At 39.0% G+C, this 16113-nt stretch overlaps 1 protein-coding gene across 7 annotated transcripts in view; it reads right to left on the minus strand.

Annotated features, from left to right (window-relative positions):
• Positions 1-927: 927 nt before the first annotated feature.
• The window catches only part of LYRM4 (LYR motif containing 4), a 93759-nt gene continuing 78573 nt past the window's right edge, over positions 928-16113 (minus strand). For 2 of the 7 annotated variants that reach the window (XR_012041036.1, XM_072853242.1), the window contains one exon: positions 928-1294. Coding sequence is in view for 2 of the 7 variants with exons in the window: in XM_072853242.1 (XP_072709343.1) it covers positions 1232-1294 (63 nt within the window). In the remaining 5 variants the exon portion in view is untranslated. Of the gene's footprint in view, positions 1295-8362; positions 8490-9225; positions 9264-9781; positions 9847-16113 lie in introns of all 7 variants that reach the window. The other 5 variants (XR_012041035.1, XR_012041034.1, XR_012041033.1 and 2 more) reach the window with 5 other exon arrangements.

Raw genomic sequence — 16113 nt, forward strand, 5'->3', positions numbered from 1 at the left:
GATGAATTTTGGGAAGCAAGAAAAATAAGGGGAGGTTTTTAAAGGCCAAGTGTCATGGAACTAGTTTTGAGTTTCTGTTTCTCTTCTTAAAAAACCCCACAACAATCCCCTGGAAAAAAAAAGGAAGCTTTCTTCTGTATGCCATCAAAAAAAGCTTTGCACTGCTTAATTTTTCTGCAAATTTCTAATAGAAAACAAATCCAAGCACAGCAACAACTTGAACAGAACCTGATCAAAATTTTTGCTTGCCTTTTTTTTAACATATTGTCTTAAAAGTGTTGGTTATTCTACAGATTTAATAATAAGCAATAAAACGCTAGACTAAGTGTTCCACTTTTGCTAGCCAAAGCTTGCTGCCAACTCATGACTTGCAGCACTTGAGTTATTGTCGTAGTTAGGTTCTTTTTCTCCTGCAAAATTCAGGAGCTTTGTGAAAAAGTGAAACCTTGCATAAAGGGATGTGGTGCTTTCTGCTAATAGCTGCACCTCAGCAAATTTAGAAAAGGACTTGGTAGTGAAAATACATTTTAAAGCTCCCAAGCCTCGGTGATGCAAGTCTTACATTCTGCTATTCTGATCTGTTAATTGTTAGAAGTAGGATAAGACTGGTTATTAACTCTTGGAAACTGAAGAAAGAACTAGTGAAATCTTTATGTCACCTCCTGAAATGTCAAGGGATGCTCCTTAAAGAAACCACACAATGCAGCTTGTGATATTTGTAAGTATCGAGGTCCAGGAGACGAGAATTCTGTTCATCTCTGGTTTCAATATTTAAAATGAATTATGTATTTAGTCATTTAATTCAGATGCTGCATATTTTTAAATGAAACAGGATTAATAAGAACTTAGTAACTGGGTGAGAGGTTTTAAATCTAACACATCTTTCGTGCTCAGTGAGAGAAAAGGTCAGCAGCAGAATAATGTATCTGGTTACAGGTAGCTTAATGAAGTTTTATTGTCAAAGTAGGGCAGGAACTATTTCATCACATGGGACATACAAGCAAACAGATTTCAAGACTACCTTACATGCTATTATAAATCACAGCAATATATTTTAGAACATGTGAACCATTAGAAAATAGTACTTTGGTTGCCAAAAACTGAGTCTCTCAGGCATTTCTTTTGCTGAACAGAAAAGCTCAGACATGTGCAGTGAGTTTACGCATCTGTATGTGGCACTGTAGGATGCTGAAGATGGTCCAGTGTTGCTTCAGGGTCAGTCTTCTCACAGCTATGTGTTTCCTGGGCTCTCAATAACCAATTTCTGTGTGGAATACAGTTGGCCAATAGTAACCTGAAATCAAACCAAAATATCAGAAAACCGAAACTGGAAAGTAAACAGGTTATAATTCACCTTCACAAGAGAGATTAAAAACAAACCAAGGACTGAGTAGCCCATATATTAAGCTTTTTTATAACAACATTTTTCTTTCTGTAAGCATTTTTTTGTGAATAACACTGTTATCAGCCTAGACCTTAAGAAAAATAACCAATACATAAAATATCTGCATATATAAAATCTTGAAACAATGACATTGAGGAATACTGTTCAAAGGCTCATATTAAAATTTAACATTAGAAGTTACTACAGAGGAAAAGCAAACAGGCTGTATGTTTAGAAAAATGAAAAGATGAGTATAATGAAAAATAAAGATATGGATATAGTCAGCAGATATTTCTTATTATGCTTTTTGGGTGGAGAGCCTAGATATAAATTGCATGGTATGGTATTGTTTTCCAGTTCCTTTGGAACCCTAATTTAATTTGCCTTACAAACAGTGAAAACAGTTACGCAGTTAGTTCACCAGTAACATTTTACACAGACTGGAACTGACCCCTTGTTCATGAGATGGTATTCACACCTCATATATTTGTGCTTTCTAATGCAATGAGGAAATGAAAAATGACAAAAGTGCAACATTGATGCTTTGATTCCTCTTGTTCTTTAGTACTTTCTAGTCTGCATTGTAAGGTTGGTAAATTGTAGTCAGACACGCAGTTGGCGATAGTCACACACAGCTCTTTGCTTAACAGTTGAGATGTGGAAGGAAGAAGTTTCATGCAAGTAGGCTAATGTAAGCAGGGGAAGACAATGTTTATTTTAAAAGTATGAATTTTGGAGTCTAATTTTTAATATCTGTTATGCTCTTTCTCACCCCTACTTTCTCCCCAAGGCCTGGGTACACAGTAGCTCTGTGTCCTTTTCACACACAAAAAAAGAGTTCATATATTTAATTATGGAATTAGGACAAAAAAGGCTAGATGCTTAATTACACTAAGCACAATATATTCAGGAGAATTTAATACTGCAGAAACTAAGCCTGACAGCAAGTCAGGCTCTCAAAATAGTAAAAAATTTGGGAAAGAAATTTTTCAGCATTTTTCATTTACCATTTTTGAGGGGAAAAATCGTGGCAGCTCTTAAATAAAAATTTCTCATCTATGCCCACACTCACATAAAATGTAAGTAATATTGCCTTTTAGGAAATGAACTATTTCATCTTGATAAACAGCGTTGTCTGAAACTTGTAACGCATTGATTTTAATCTTGAAAGTTCTTGCCAGCAAATATTCCCCTCTTCTGGCACTCAAAACGAAGTCAGTAACAGCATATGAACAACTCTGATTATTTTTGAAATTACTTATGAAGTATGTTGCATACAGAATATTTAAAACAAAGGCCATACACAAATGTGGCATGTGTTACCAACAGAAATTTTAAGCTGTCAACAAGTGTTAGTTACCAAAGAGAACTCGCTGCTCTGGGTTATGTGGCAGGCTATACCCTTTAGTTGCTGCCTTACCACAAACCATGCTGTAGTACTTAATTTTTGTATACTGTGTTTTGGAGCCCAAAGAATCTTTAATCCTTTCCCACACAGTAGAGCAAATTTAATGGGAGGCTCAGAGGGATTACAAAAATGCTGAAACCTGAATTGCATTTTTTTTTCTCCACCAACTGGGGAGATAGACGAGGCTGCGTACGTGACTTCTCAGTCAATCACATTCAGCCAGGGCAGATGGCTTTGTAGGAGAAAGGTACGAGCTGTTGTTTGCTGTTCCTGTGCCAAGAGGTGATATTATCTGCTGCTGTACCTCTTGACTCGAACGCAATAAAATCATAGATGTGTGCGTTGAGCTGCTTCCTTAGTAAACCACAGGCGTGCAGGCATTTCAGCGAGCCCACAGCCACCAGTGCTGTGCTGCCTGCCTTCGCTGGGCTGCTGCAGCTTGCCTGCTCTGGTGCCTCCCTTCCAGAAGCTATGCCATGACATTTTAAGCTGAACTTTGAAACTTAAGGATTTTTTTAAACCGTTAGCCTTGAATTTCTAACATGATGATCAAGTCTTTCCCATGCACTTTAGACAAAACAAATAGACCTTCCGTTTATAGCTGCTGAAAAATTCACATCTATAAACATCCACTGCCTCAGCAGAAAGACCACACTGGTATTTACACACTGACACTCATTAACCCTCTGAATCAAAGCAGCGTTCTTACGGCATCCTCACCCGACGCTAAGTCTAAAGAAAGCACTTAAGCAGCAAGCATTACTGTGGATCATTCTCCCAAACTAAAGACTTAAGTGGCTATCTGTTGTGTTCTTTTTTCACCATGTGTGTTTGTAGCTTGTACACCGCATGCCATTTACTCTTCTGGTAGGTGGCTGGAAGCCAGTGCAGAGGTCAGTGTCAGGGTATTTTTATTAATCACAGGAAGCTTTTGTGGAAAAAGGCTCTACCATTTGCTCAGCAACTTTGTTACCCAGAATTTTATTTACCTCTGTAAGGTAACACATTGCAATTAAATTCTGCAGGAAAGAATGCACAATAAAGAACCACTTTGTCATCAGGAAAAGACAATAAATAGAAAAATAAAGGCTGCTTTTCAGATCTTACTGAATTATTTGATGTTTAAATTCTGCCTGCAAAGTTATGTACTGTAAAAATAAGTCTGACAAGTCCAACCCTCAAAACCTGACAATTTGTCCTTGTTCAAAGATTTAGTACAAGTCTATACAGTCAGCTTTTTCTTGTGAACTTGAAAAACTTAATCTTGCCTTCCATCTGAATCCAGGCCAAGACTTAGGGCTTCAGAATGGGATTTATCAGCAGATGTCAGTGAGACAACAAATGGGGAAAAAGAAATTACTGACCAGTAAGCACTGGTCCATCCTGTAACCCAACCATTCTCTGGTTATTAGGTGTTTGTGTGTTCATATGGAAACAGTACTTTTTTTTGCTTGTGGCTGGCAGCAGCAATCATGGGGAGAAGCCACTTCATGGAATCTTTCACTGCTATTGGGAAAAAAGCAAGTAGGAGAGGTTTTCCCCAGATAACAGAATATCAGAGATGTGTATGGGGAGGTGCAGTAAGAATTGAATAGTAGAATTAAGTAAGAAGAATTAAAGAAGTAGAATCAAATACTGAAAAAAAATCCCGATGTCCTGAAGACATTAGAAGAACATACTGTCACCCTAAAAATTCACCAAATCCCGTCAAATTGCCAGCTTTGAACTCTGTCCTCTCAAATGGTCTATGGCTGGCTGGTGCCTGACTCTCAGGGACACCTGTGGCTGGGGAGCAGGGTATGTGTAGCTTCCATGCCAAGCCACGCAAGAGATACAACTGCAGTGAGACAGTGGTGACCTGGGAGGTAGCCTGAACCCTAGGGGCTGCCTTCCTATCTGACACAGCTAGTGGAGGAGATCCTGCAGAGCCATTGCCACTGCTTGCAAAAGACTCCTAGGAGATCTTCTTCAGCTTTTGAAGGTATGTGGCATGTCTTGTGGTTTTTATCCATCTGAAGATTTTACTTTGCAGCTCAGAGTTGAGGTAGAAGTGACTGCTCCCATTTCTGCAGGGCTGAAAATAAGGTGACCGGGTTTTTAAAATTTTTCTCATTTGCCTCAGTCGTTTTAGAGTGCATGGTTCTGCTCTGAAAAGTATGATGGCATCTTTCCTTGACAGCTCTGTGTATATTCAAAATGTCTGTCCACTTTAATAACCACCACATTTTTCCCTCCTTAGTTGTGTTGGCTCTGCAGCACAAAGGTGGCCAGGCGTCTCTTTTTCCCATGTACTTTACAGAATTGTAATTGCATGGTGAATAACCTGTGAGCTCTAACAAACCCTGCTGAGCCCTGATGAAGATACATTTTCTCACTGTCACTGAACTACACATCATTATCTTCCTGCCAAACCTCACAATCTCCGAACTACTAGCTACCTGCCTGGGTGAGGTCTCACTGACAAATTTCAATGTGAATGCCCTAAAATTACTCAGGTAAGTAGCTAGGCGGGGCAGGCCTGAAGAAAGGTGATGTGCAAAAGGAAGTGGCAATGTACAGCCAAAGTGTACACCCACACGCGTGCATCTGAAGAAGGATGTCCGCATCTTCAGTGAACAAATGCAAAGTCAAAATGACAAGAAATCTGGCTTGTAATATCTCTTAGCAGGATGGACACACAAGAAGGAAAGACAACAATTTAGGTCTCTGCCCTTGAAGGAATCTTAGCACCTTGCACAGCTGGTGACATATCTTGATTGAGTTCCCCAGCACACAGAAACATCATCTTCCTAATTGCAATCAGGGTATGTTCTTATGCAAACCAATGCAATATGACTATATAGACCCTCATAATGTACTTTAACCATCGCTTTCTAAGCTAAGTCAATATAGGAGTCATACAGAGGAGTTTCCCTTCTCTCTCCCTTCTATGTCTCACCCCATTTGTAATACAAATAACAAAATTAACAAACAGTGTCTGTTTATTTAATAACTCTCCCCTCATTTAAATATAGTTTCTGAACTAATATCTAGGGAACAATTTTCTGCCCTCAAAGGCAAACCAACCCCAGGGATTCTTCATGCCACTGTTTACTTTTTGATGGCAGACAAAAGCAGGAGCGGCCTAACAGGAGATGGTGCAACTCTTAACTCCACGTAGAATCACCTTATTGGTGAAGACAAGGCCTAAACACGTAAAAGTGCCACCACAGCATAGGATTATGAAAACATCGTAAGACAGCAATTCCTTTCACCCTCAATTATTTAAAAATTTATTTCCTAAGAGGGTCATCACAGAAGAAGTAAAAAATGTTTCTTGTTTTTCTTAAGGAAATGCAGATGATAACTAAAGTTGATGCACTACGGATGGTTTTACATATTAAACACATTTGCATATATAAAAAGAAATATATAGGTTGTTATATATATACACACATGCAACATAAAAACATAATAAACATATTAAAAAAACAATCTCTATATAAACATAGCCCTCTTTTCTCTGTTGCAAATTTGCTTGCAGGGAAGAAATGGTTACCTTATTACAGCCAGGGATCACATATAAATATATGCATTTTCATGGTTCTTTATTATGGAGAAAAAGGAAAAAGTCCTGTTTATGAATATATCTATACCATACAGACACACATGTATACATATATTTTAAATCAGATTGGTTTGTCCTGTTGCACCTCAAAAGTTAACAGATGTATCTCACAGGCACACTGCTGAATCTTAACTAGGAAGAAAAATCCCCGATGGGACTGCAGTCATATTGCATATAATGCTGCTAATCTTGGCCTCTAACACCATATGAAGAAGTTGCCCATTCCTATTTTCTTGCACTATGATTATAAAATGCATATTAAGTGAATGCTGACAAGAACAGAAACGTACAAGAATAATGATTACTTTTAGGAGCTGGCAACAGTGTTACAAGTTGTTTACCTATCTTTCCTGTTGGATGATGCCAACCAATTTTCAATCCTATTGCAAATGTAAGTGAAGTGGTTATTGTTTTTAAGAAGCATTATATTTTTTCCCCACACCCAAAGTCAGATATGCTATACACAGCACACTTTATAATAAATATTTTTGTTATTAACTAAAGCCAGTTTAATGTTTTTTAAATGAATATGGACAGCAGTTTTTGAAATGATCTTGTATTGCAATAATAAACACACCAATGTGGTACATAGTGATTTAAAAAACTCAAATGGAACCAAAACCTCATCAATAACTGTTCAGTGCTTTGCCAAATCTTTGTGTTGGTATTAAACGCTGTAGCAGCAGCCTTATTTGTTTTTGCTTAGGAAAGAATGTTGACAAACTGCATTTGGCTCCTTAAATACATAGGTTATTCCAGCTCTTCAGGGCTGGAATCAATATGGAAAAAACTGTATGATTTTGGAGGCACTTCCCTTATTTTCAGTGATTCCATTTGTCTACACAGGAATGGGAACGAAAGTGAAGGAAAGCATGGAGCTGAGAAGTTAGAAATATTGTATGTTTTACTTCTGTCTGTGTTTTGCAAATGCTGTTTTCTTTGTTCCTTTGTGCCAAAACATATTCTACAGCCACTGCTACATGAAGCTTTTGAAAAGGCAGGAAAAATGAATTTATAGTCATCATTTGTCTGGCTCTCACTAACTAGGAAGGTGTGAAGTAAAGTAAACCAGCTAATAGGTGAGAATTTATCTGAAAGTTATTTCTCTTAATAATGATAAATTATATAATTTTGTTAGAACCATATGCACTGTATCTTGGTACATCTTTATTCAGCCTATCAGAAGCAGGATGACATATTTATTTAACACTCTTATTAATTTATTCTGTGGGTCTCCCTGAAGATACTCTTCAGCAAAAAGAGCAGAGAATCATATCTAATCCAACAATGATTAACACATAAAAGACTATAAGCATATACACTTATGTGTTCATATATGATGATCTACAATAGCAAGGGATTCTTCATTTCAAATGCTGATTATTTCTCAGTTAAGAGAGCCTCTTTTTTTTTAAATTACACAAACATGCTACTATCCTTACAGACCACATGGGCATGACAGACATGGTCTTTGCTCCACATAGCTACACACTTGATATAGCTTGAAATAACAAGTAAGGGTCCTCAACAGAGAAAGAAAAATACTGGAAAGCCAAATGGACAAGATCACGTGGTCCTTCAGTAAAGTCACACTGTTTCACTTCTCTCATTTCCTGCAAGCCTCTTGGCCTACAGAAAAAAGGAGCGTGACAAGGAAAATGCCATCTTAAAAGTGCGCAGGGCCCAACAGCAGATGGCACGGGCAGCAGCCTGCTGCAAAGGGGAAGAAGCACCCCTCTGCTGCTGCAAAGGTAACCTTACAAAGATGTCAGACAGTGGGTCACAGGAGAGCAAGCAGTGACTGATTTTGGGCTTAAACAGCCAGGTGAAGGTTTGATACAACGCACATCCAAGGAAGGTGGTAACAGGCAGAGGTAACACTCTGACCTGGTGCGACTTTTGCATGCTTTCAGCATCTTGGCAATCTCCAGGCTCCCATCTCTCCTCTCTTCCTACTTGTTACCTGCTAACGTATTTCAGCATCTTGCCTTTTCTCTCTCGTTTACATATAAAACCTCTACCTCCACAGAGCAGCTTAAACTCTTCAGAAAGCCAAACACAGAAGCAGCAGGTCTTCTAAAGAGTCAGTCCTGTGTGGGTAAAAGGGAGAAACATAATACAGGCTGATCTCTTCTCAACATAGCATGCAGAAGAGAAAAATCACTCAGTTAAGATGCTGAGTGTGGCAAGGAAAGGAATACAAAACATCAGTACTTGAAAAAACAGAGACAAAGACCTGGATAACATTGTGCTGAGTGTGGTACAACAGGTACTCTAGTAATGCTGAGATATTTGGTATGTAAATGCCCAAACCATTCACAGAGGACCCTATGTTTTGTAGCAACTACATAAGCAGAATTCATCAAAGCCAGTGGGAGTGCCTGCCTTACTTTTGTCAGTAGTATAATACAACAGCCACCGTCACAAAACACACATTCTGCACTAGGCCCAGGAAAATACTGTAATGTTTGTGTTTCACAGATAAACTAACTCCACAATACGTACAAAGACTAAATTGTCATTATAAAAGGAAAATATTTCATTCCTCAGTGTCCTCTTGGTTCACTAATTGTGAGAGACTTTTGGAATAAAACACTGAAGAAAATTTAGTCCTTATAGACAGGTATAAACAAGTAATAAATATGCTTACTGAGAAGTGTGATAAAGTAATTTCATAGCACTAATAGGCTTTCCTACTGTGCACTACTGCAGAACTAAAATGAGCTGCCACTACACTCAGCAAAAATTAAAGACCTTTTACAACACTCGTATTTGAAGTCAGATGCTAGAAATGAAATGTACTGAAAGAATCAACTTTAGCCTTACTTCTCCTGTAAACTGGGGAACGTGGCTGCTGGGAAGAGCTGCAAAACAGTTACACAAGGATGTATATGGAATGTTTATAGGTTAAAGTCTTTCAGAAAATTACTTATCCACCTGTGTCATCCCCCCTGCCCCATTTTCATACAGCACATCACCTTCTACATTTATCCTCCCTCCTAGTTCCAGAAAATTTCTGCAAAATTTCTGCTTTTGTCCCAAACCACTGGAACTTAGAGAAAGTTCCAGAGATAGCAAATGGCACATGGACTTTCTGTGTTTTTAACTAAGATTTGCCTGTCTAAATGATGATGTCTAAAGCCTTGAGAAGCTTGCATGCTTTATCTTCACCGTATTTTTAAGTGAATGATACATAAAGTAAGTGCAAGGCATCAAAGTACGTGCATGGGGAAAGGCTGAATTTCAGGAGCTAAGACATCTTGAGACAGCAGGTACCAAGGTCTTAAGCACTGAAAAGCAAGACTGGCTGGCTGTAGTTCTGGGAAAATGCATCTGAGGGTCTATGTACAAGAAACATGCCAGAGAAGTTGTCGGAGCTCACCCAAATCAAAAGTAGTTCAGGAGTGTACAAGCCCAGCGTGGTGAGAACAGCCAAAGTCGATGATCCTTCAATGAAGAAAATGCTGTCAGTGCAGTGGCACAAGGCAATGCAGATTTCTCTAGAAAATGTGTTTGTCTTGGCAGCATGGAAAACCTTGTTCACCTGCTGCCTTTGAAGCCAGTAGCTATTCTGATCCCAGCTGGGCCTGCGCTTGCTTCCATTCAAAGCTTCCTGTAGTATCTGACATGGCACAACAGTCACCCATGCACATTTGCTACACTTCCACTTTGATTTTTATAAACAAGAAGTTTTCACAGTATCTGCAGGACCAAAGCATGTGACTGCAAGTACACCTGCAGTAATACCTCCATGAGATAAACGGTAAACAAGTACACAACATGTATTATGCTTGAGGACTCTCCAGTGGGAGCTGAGGGGACACTGCTCCTTGCAGGATCCTGCCCAATATTTTACAGAAAGTATACAGGTAGCAGAAGTACGTGTGATGACTCTCAGAGCTCAGATCTTAGTTCACCTGTTTGAACAAAAGAATTAACTGTAACTAGTAGGAAAATTGCAGCAATTAAGACAGGTTAGCACAATCACCTACTACAGAAAGATGCACCAAATAAGGCAAATATTTCTCCTTTCAAGCAGAACATACTTGTGTACATCTGGTAAGGCAATACAGTATTTAACTAAACAAACTTGGATTTGTTCTTTTATTTATTCTGAATCTTATCCAATACACCAAACATAAAGGGGAAAAGTTCAGGTGACTCAGAAGTGTAATAGTGTTTAACCTAGCAATTTAAATTTTCTGTTTTGTTAACGGCCTTTGAGCCACAAGCATATTTTTAAAAAAAGAGGCATTTTAATCTGCTACTGATGATATATTTTGGGAGGTGAAAGACACAGTGAGCTGCTGAATTTTTACATGAAGGTATGTTAGCCACAGTTTAATTATTTGGTGGTGATACATCTGCTTCAAGACTCCAGACTGTCCTTACTGAGATTCCTAGTGCTGGTTACAGGATGGCACCAGGTACACTGCATTTCATAAAACTGCCAGGTGCTTTAATACCATTTTAATGTAACAAGGCCTTTCAGCGTTTTGGCAAAAAAAAAAGTCAATCCTGTAACATATAGACCTTTCCAAGACATAAGACACAGAGAAACTCCTTTTTTCCTGTCCTTCAAGAAGGCTAAAACCAAGGATTAAACTTAATTTTATATGAGGAACAACTTACTTTAAGGATCCAATATGTCTCTTTCTCTGCCCTGATGTTACCTTACACAGACCTCAGACATGATTACAGGCTGAGCTTTTCTTCTCTGTGCACATTCAAATTACAAAATTAAATTTGAAAGAGCAGAAACAACTAACTGAATTTATCTTTAGAAAATATATCTGTATTTCCAATGATAAATTTTGTATTGGATATTTTTGATTCAATCTATATCTTCACCCAGAAAGGAGCACCTCATCTATGTAACTACTTACATGTCAAGTCTCTATTGCAGTGTTTAGCTGATCTGTAAGTGTGTAAGGAAAGGAATAAGAGTTTTTATTTTTCTGCATTAACAAGACTTCCTTTTTTGGCAAAATTCTAACAGATTACTAAACTACAGTCATCTGTTCCTGACAGAATCGCAAAGATAATTTCCTTATTTATCTGACTTTCTCTGATGGAGGATATCCAAGGATTTCTTTTTTCTTGCTCAGCCATCATTCTTGGTTTAGTATCTCCAAATCCCACACCTGAAAGTGACCTGAGCTTCAAAGACCCTCCCCCCGTGCCCCTCCCCCCCAAGAGTTCTAGTGAAAGCTGTATAAAACACACAACATCCTTGTTCTCACACCCTCAGGGGAACAGAGGTAGTCCCTTGAGCTCTTGGGAATCAAAGGCTTCAGCATTTGGAATTTCAGCTGGAAAAAGCATTGCCTGGACTGTCTACACTCTTCAAAAATCTGAGTAGGGAGCAGATGAGAAAAAAGGACATTGATGTTTTAGGACTGAGGATGGATTTGTTGAATTTCAGTCAAGGTTTGTGACTGTGAGTTTTCACTTGCCGTCCATTGTACCATGGACACCCTGAGATCAATTCTCTGGTTTAGCTCAGTTTCCAAACCAACACCCCAGTCAAAAAACGTGACTCTCATTTACTTTATTAAGCAGTCTCCGTGGAGCTGTAACCGCAAACACAGTGAACCACTCTGTCCCTCTTGAAGATACTCCAGGCGAAGGCGGGTGGACTTCTGTGTTCCTACAGCCTCTCCCCTGGAGCAGGAACCGCTGCCTCTCAGCACTGAGGCAAATGCTGCTTGCAGCACCGCACCAAGCCGAATCCAAGCCCTTATGCTCGAACCTGCCCAAGTTTAGGCCAGTCTCCTGCCATCAAACTGCTCTCCATCCGGCGAGCTCATGCTCAGCCAGTTCCGTACACAAATGAGTTAATTTCCCAGAGCTCCTCAGCCCATCCCTTTTTACATACGCTAAGAAGAATTAACGAGGGAGAAAATAATTATTTGCAAACCCTCCAGCTTTTGAGCAGGAGATATCTGTGTTTGTGTGGATATAGGGTATAGCTTACATTAGCTTGTTTAATTGGAATAGACTATAGCAGCACTTTTTTCTTTTTTTTGGCAAAGATAAATTACTGGGTTTAGCACAGCTGGTAAGAGCTAATTCTGTACAAAGAGTTCTTTTCAGTAGTGTGGGTGGCAAAACACTTTCAGCAACTGGCTTAATTAGTTCTTCCTTCTTTGCAATAGCACAGGACAGTTCGCAGAAGGAAAAAAAAAGTTTGTAACAGAAGATGTGGTATACAAAAATCCTGTTTGCTCTTCTGGTTTTGCCAATTCTCCCTTATTTAATGCCACACTAAACGGAGGCTTGTCCTGGTATTTCCCAGCACAGATAACAGCTAGGAGTGAGAGGTTAGCACTTATTCCAAATATAGGCAGGGAGCAACCTCTGTTCCTCTGCACAGGGTAGAGCAGAGCGTTCCTCAAACAAAACACCCCGGCCAAACCCAAACAGCACAGCGATGGAGCGCCACAGAGGGCTTTTCCCTGAGCAGAGCTACCATACGGCTTGCGGGTGGCTTGTTTAGCAAGGTCTGGGAAGCCCGAGCTGCTAACGAGACCCATTCCCCAGTGCAACCTCTCTGACACGGATCATTTATATGACAAAGAACAACACGGGTGCCAAGTACAATCATTTCAGCTTCACTGCTCCCAGCGTACAGCACGCCAACTGCTGTGTAATAACCCGCTGCCACAAACGAGCACTAACTTTAACACACAGACGCCTTCCTTTCCACATGAGCTGGCCAAAAGCACTCGGGCTCTTCCACCAGTACAGACATGGACATGCAAATGCTCTGCAGCCGTCAGCAAGACACAGCTCCTGCCAGATAAAAACTGGGCTTGCAAGACCCACTTGACCTTCTGAATGTCAGTGAGCTAGAGGGTGAAAGGGCAGGAAGGGCACAGATGTTTGTATTTACCTTCATTATAGGCCATTTAGGAAACAGCTGGAAATTTTCTCAAGCTGTTTTGTTTTGAATAATGACACTGTAGCTGTACTTCAGTTGAGTTACAAATCTATTTAAAAAACAATCCAAAGTGTTACAAGCCATTACCAATGTTTCTCTTTCTCCTAACTAGACTGAAGAAAGGCTGGATTATGAAAAATTTCTGTTAGGAAAAACTGAATGTGCAGGGGAAAAACGAATTAAAACGGAAAGAGTATTTTATGAAGACAAACAAAACAACCAATTAATGAGGAAACTCCCCAGATATCTTCAAGCAAAAGCAGGCAGTGAAACTGCAAATAACAGTGTTTACCTGTGTCTGCAGTTCCTGGTTTTTCAGGAAATTATTTTTGTATTTGCCCATTCATTTCTTTTGGCAGCAAGTGGAAGACAGAGTTACTCCTATTAGGCAGACTGATTAAAACCAAGAACCAATCAAAACTTCTTATAACTGCCCACTGCTCATTTATGGTATGAGCAGCCTGATACTGAGAATAGTATTTTCTAATACGTGCCTCTCCATAACAGTTGTTACAAAGCCTATGGAATTTTGGTCCTTGGAAGGCTCTTGATGAATCTTGAAAAGACTGTTTAAACACGTTGGGAAAAAAAAAAGGAGCCAATTAAGGGGAATATATTGAATCTAGGAATTTGTCAGTGAAGAATCCTGCCGGAAATAATTTCTAATACAACACTTCCCAGTTTTTGTGGCTTGACAGCTTACATATTTCTTCGTTTTCTTTCCATTTATCTGTATAAAAACACAGAAACAAAAAGGGAAACTGACTAAATACAGACAGAAAACAGTGAAGCTACCTGCACAAAAGCTACTATGAGGGCCATAAATGGAAAGCAGAGATTCCTCTGCTATCTTGCAGTACTAATCATCTCAGAGTTACTTTTAACAAAAGGAGAGCAAGATTAACTGGCAAGAGAGTGGAAGTGATTCTTTAATATATGTAATGTATTATGTCCTTTAACGTACATATGCATCCAAAAAAATATCTTGCTCATTCTATGCCAGTTTGTGTATTTTGCTATTTAAAAATACCGTATAAACCTTATATATAAGCCTGTGTACAAAAGAAAACCCCCTTTGGGAAAAAACAGAAAAGTGGGCCAGTAGATGGCATTGTGGCACTTCAAAAGACATTCCAGAAAATTCCACTTAAAAAACTTGCAAGCCTAAGTACTGTGTTTAACCACTTACTGCTTAACCAATGCAATATTTTGCTCCTGCTCAATGCTACACATGCACAACTGAATAAACAAAACCACACGATGTAGCTGCACTGTCATACTAGCCCTGAAACAAATCTTCTCTGCTCTGGTTCCCAAATCCAATTAGCTCTGTATGGTAGATTTACAATCCCAGACTTGAAAAGATGATCCTTATTTGATGACTAATGTCCCATGAGCCATGGCCATCAAGGGGATACCAGAAAGGCTGTGATTAGTTGAAAAATATTTCCTAAAAATGTTATCATATACAAGATCTTACAACCAATGGAGATGATGCTATTTCCTGCCATACAGAAACTACCGTGGAATAGATATTATCCCTTAAAAATAAATTTCTGGAGTGTTTTATGAATACTCCTATTTTCTTTCAATTCTAAACTGCTGACATGCCCTGACAGCTGGGGATGAGAAGACTGTAGCAACCCACCAGCTTCTTGTGCAACACAGCAGTTCTCTGTATTGCTAAAACCACAAAAACTTGAAACCATTTTGCAGAACTCAACGTACAGAAAAACTCAGGAATTTACTTTAAGAATTATATTCCATACACAGGCAAATTTATTTAAACTTATGTTAGAGTTGCAATTATCAGTGGTTTACCTGCACGCTACTGTATAGATAAAACTGCTTTACCTTGACCAGCTCTGAGCAGGGTTTGTTCCAGAGACCTCCAGAGGCCCCTTCTAGTCTCAGGTATTCTATGAGGCTTATATATCAATGGTCCTCATGATATTAGTCTTTAAGAAAAGGTCTGATTTCACTCTGGTATTCGTTTTGTCAGGAATTTCTGAAAATCCTTGTATCATAACAAAAAACTTTCAAGATTGTGTAATTGAATCTGCCTACCTTAAGTGCTCTTAATTAAATTCTAAGTGTCCAGTTGTATATATTCATATTTTTTCCATGTCACTTCTACTAGAGCAAATTAAAGCAGTCTGGTTTTCCTGATGGAGGATTTCAACTTCAGGTCTCCATTGCCTGATAGGCTAATACTTGGATTAAGAAACAAAAAGCAACCAAAACGTCATCCACAAACTAGAATAATAGCTCAAATATTTTTGCAAATTTAGTATGCTCAAAAACATCATGCTCACTTGAACGAAGCTGTTTTTTATATGTGGAAATTCCCTTCTTCTAATTATAAGTAGCCTTAAAAGACACAGCAGAATACCAAGAAAAATGTTTCTTCCATCCCCTTATGAAGTCATGAGCATTACTGTGAATGTTTAAATATTAAAAATGAATGCCTCCTTTCTGGAACAGAGGTGGTCAGGTTGGACTGGAGCACCCAGGAGAATAGGGGAAACAGTTCCCTCCTCTTATAATCACTTCTTTCTAAGTGATCCCATCTGTAGAGGTAGATGACAAGTGTCACAAACCCCAAAACATTTCAAAGAGAAAAGAACGGCGCAAGACAGAAGAGAACATAAGCACTGTGGTAGTGGATCAATTTGAGGATCCATCTTTTCCAGTATATTGTCCCCACCATCAGCCACCAGCAGTTCCTCAGGGAAAGGGAGCATGAATATGACACACATGCATACATCCTT

The sequence above is a fragment of the Ciconia boyciana genome, chromosome 2, assembly GCF_034638445.1.
Source record: "Ciconia boyciana chromosome 2, ASM3463844v1, whole genome shotgun sequence".
Taxonomy (NCBI): Eukaryota; Metazoa; Chordata; class Aves; order Ciconiiformes; family Ciconiidae; genus Ciconia; species Ciconia boyciana.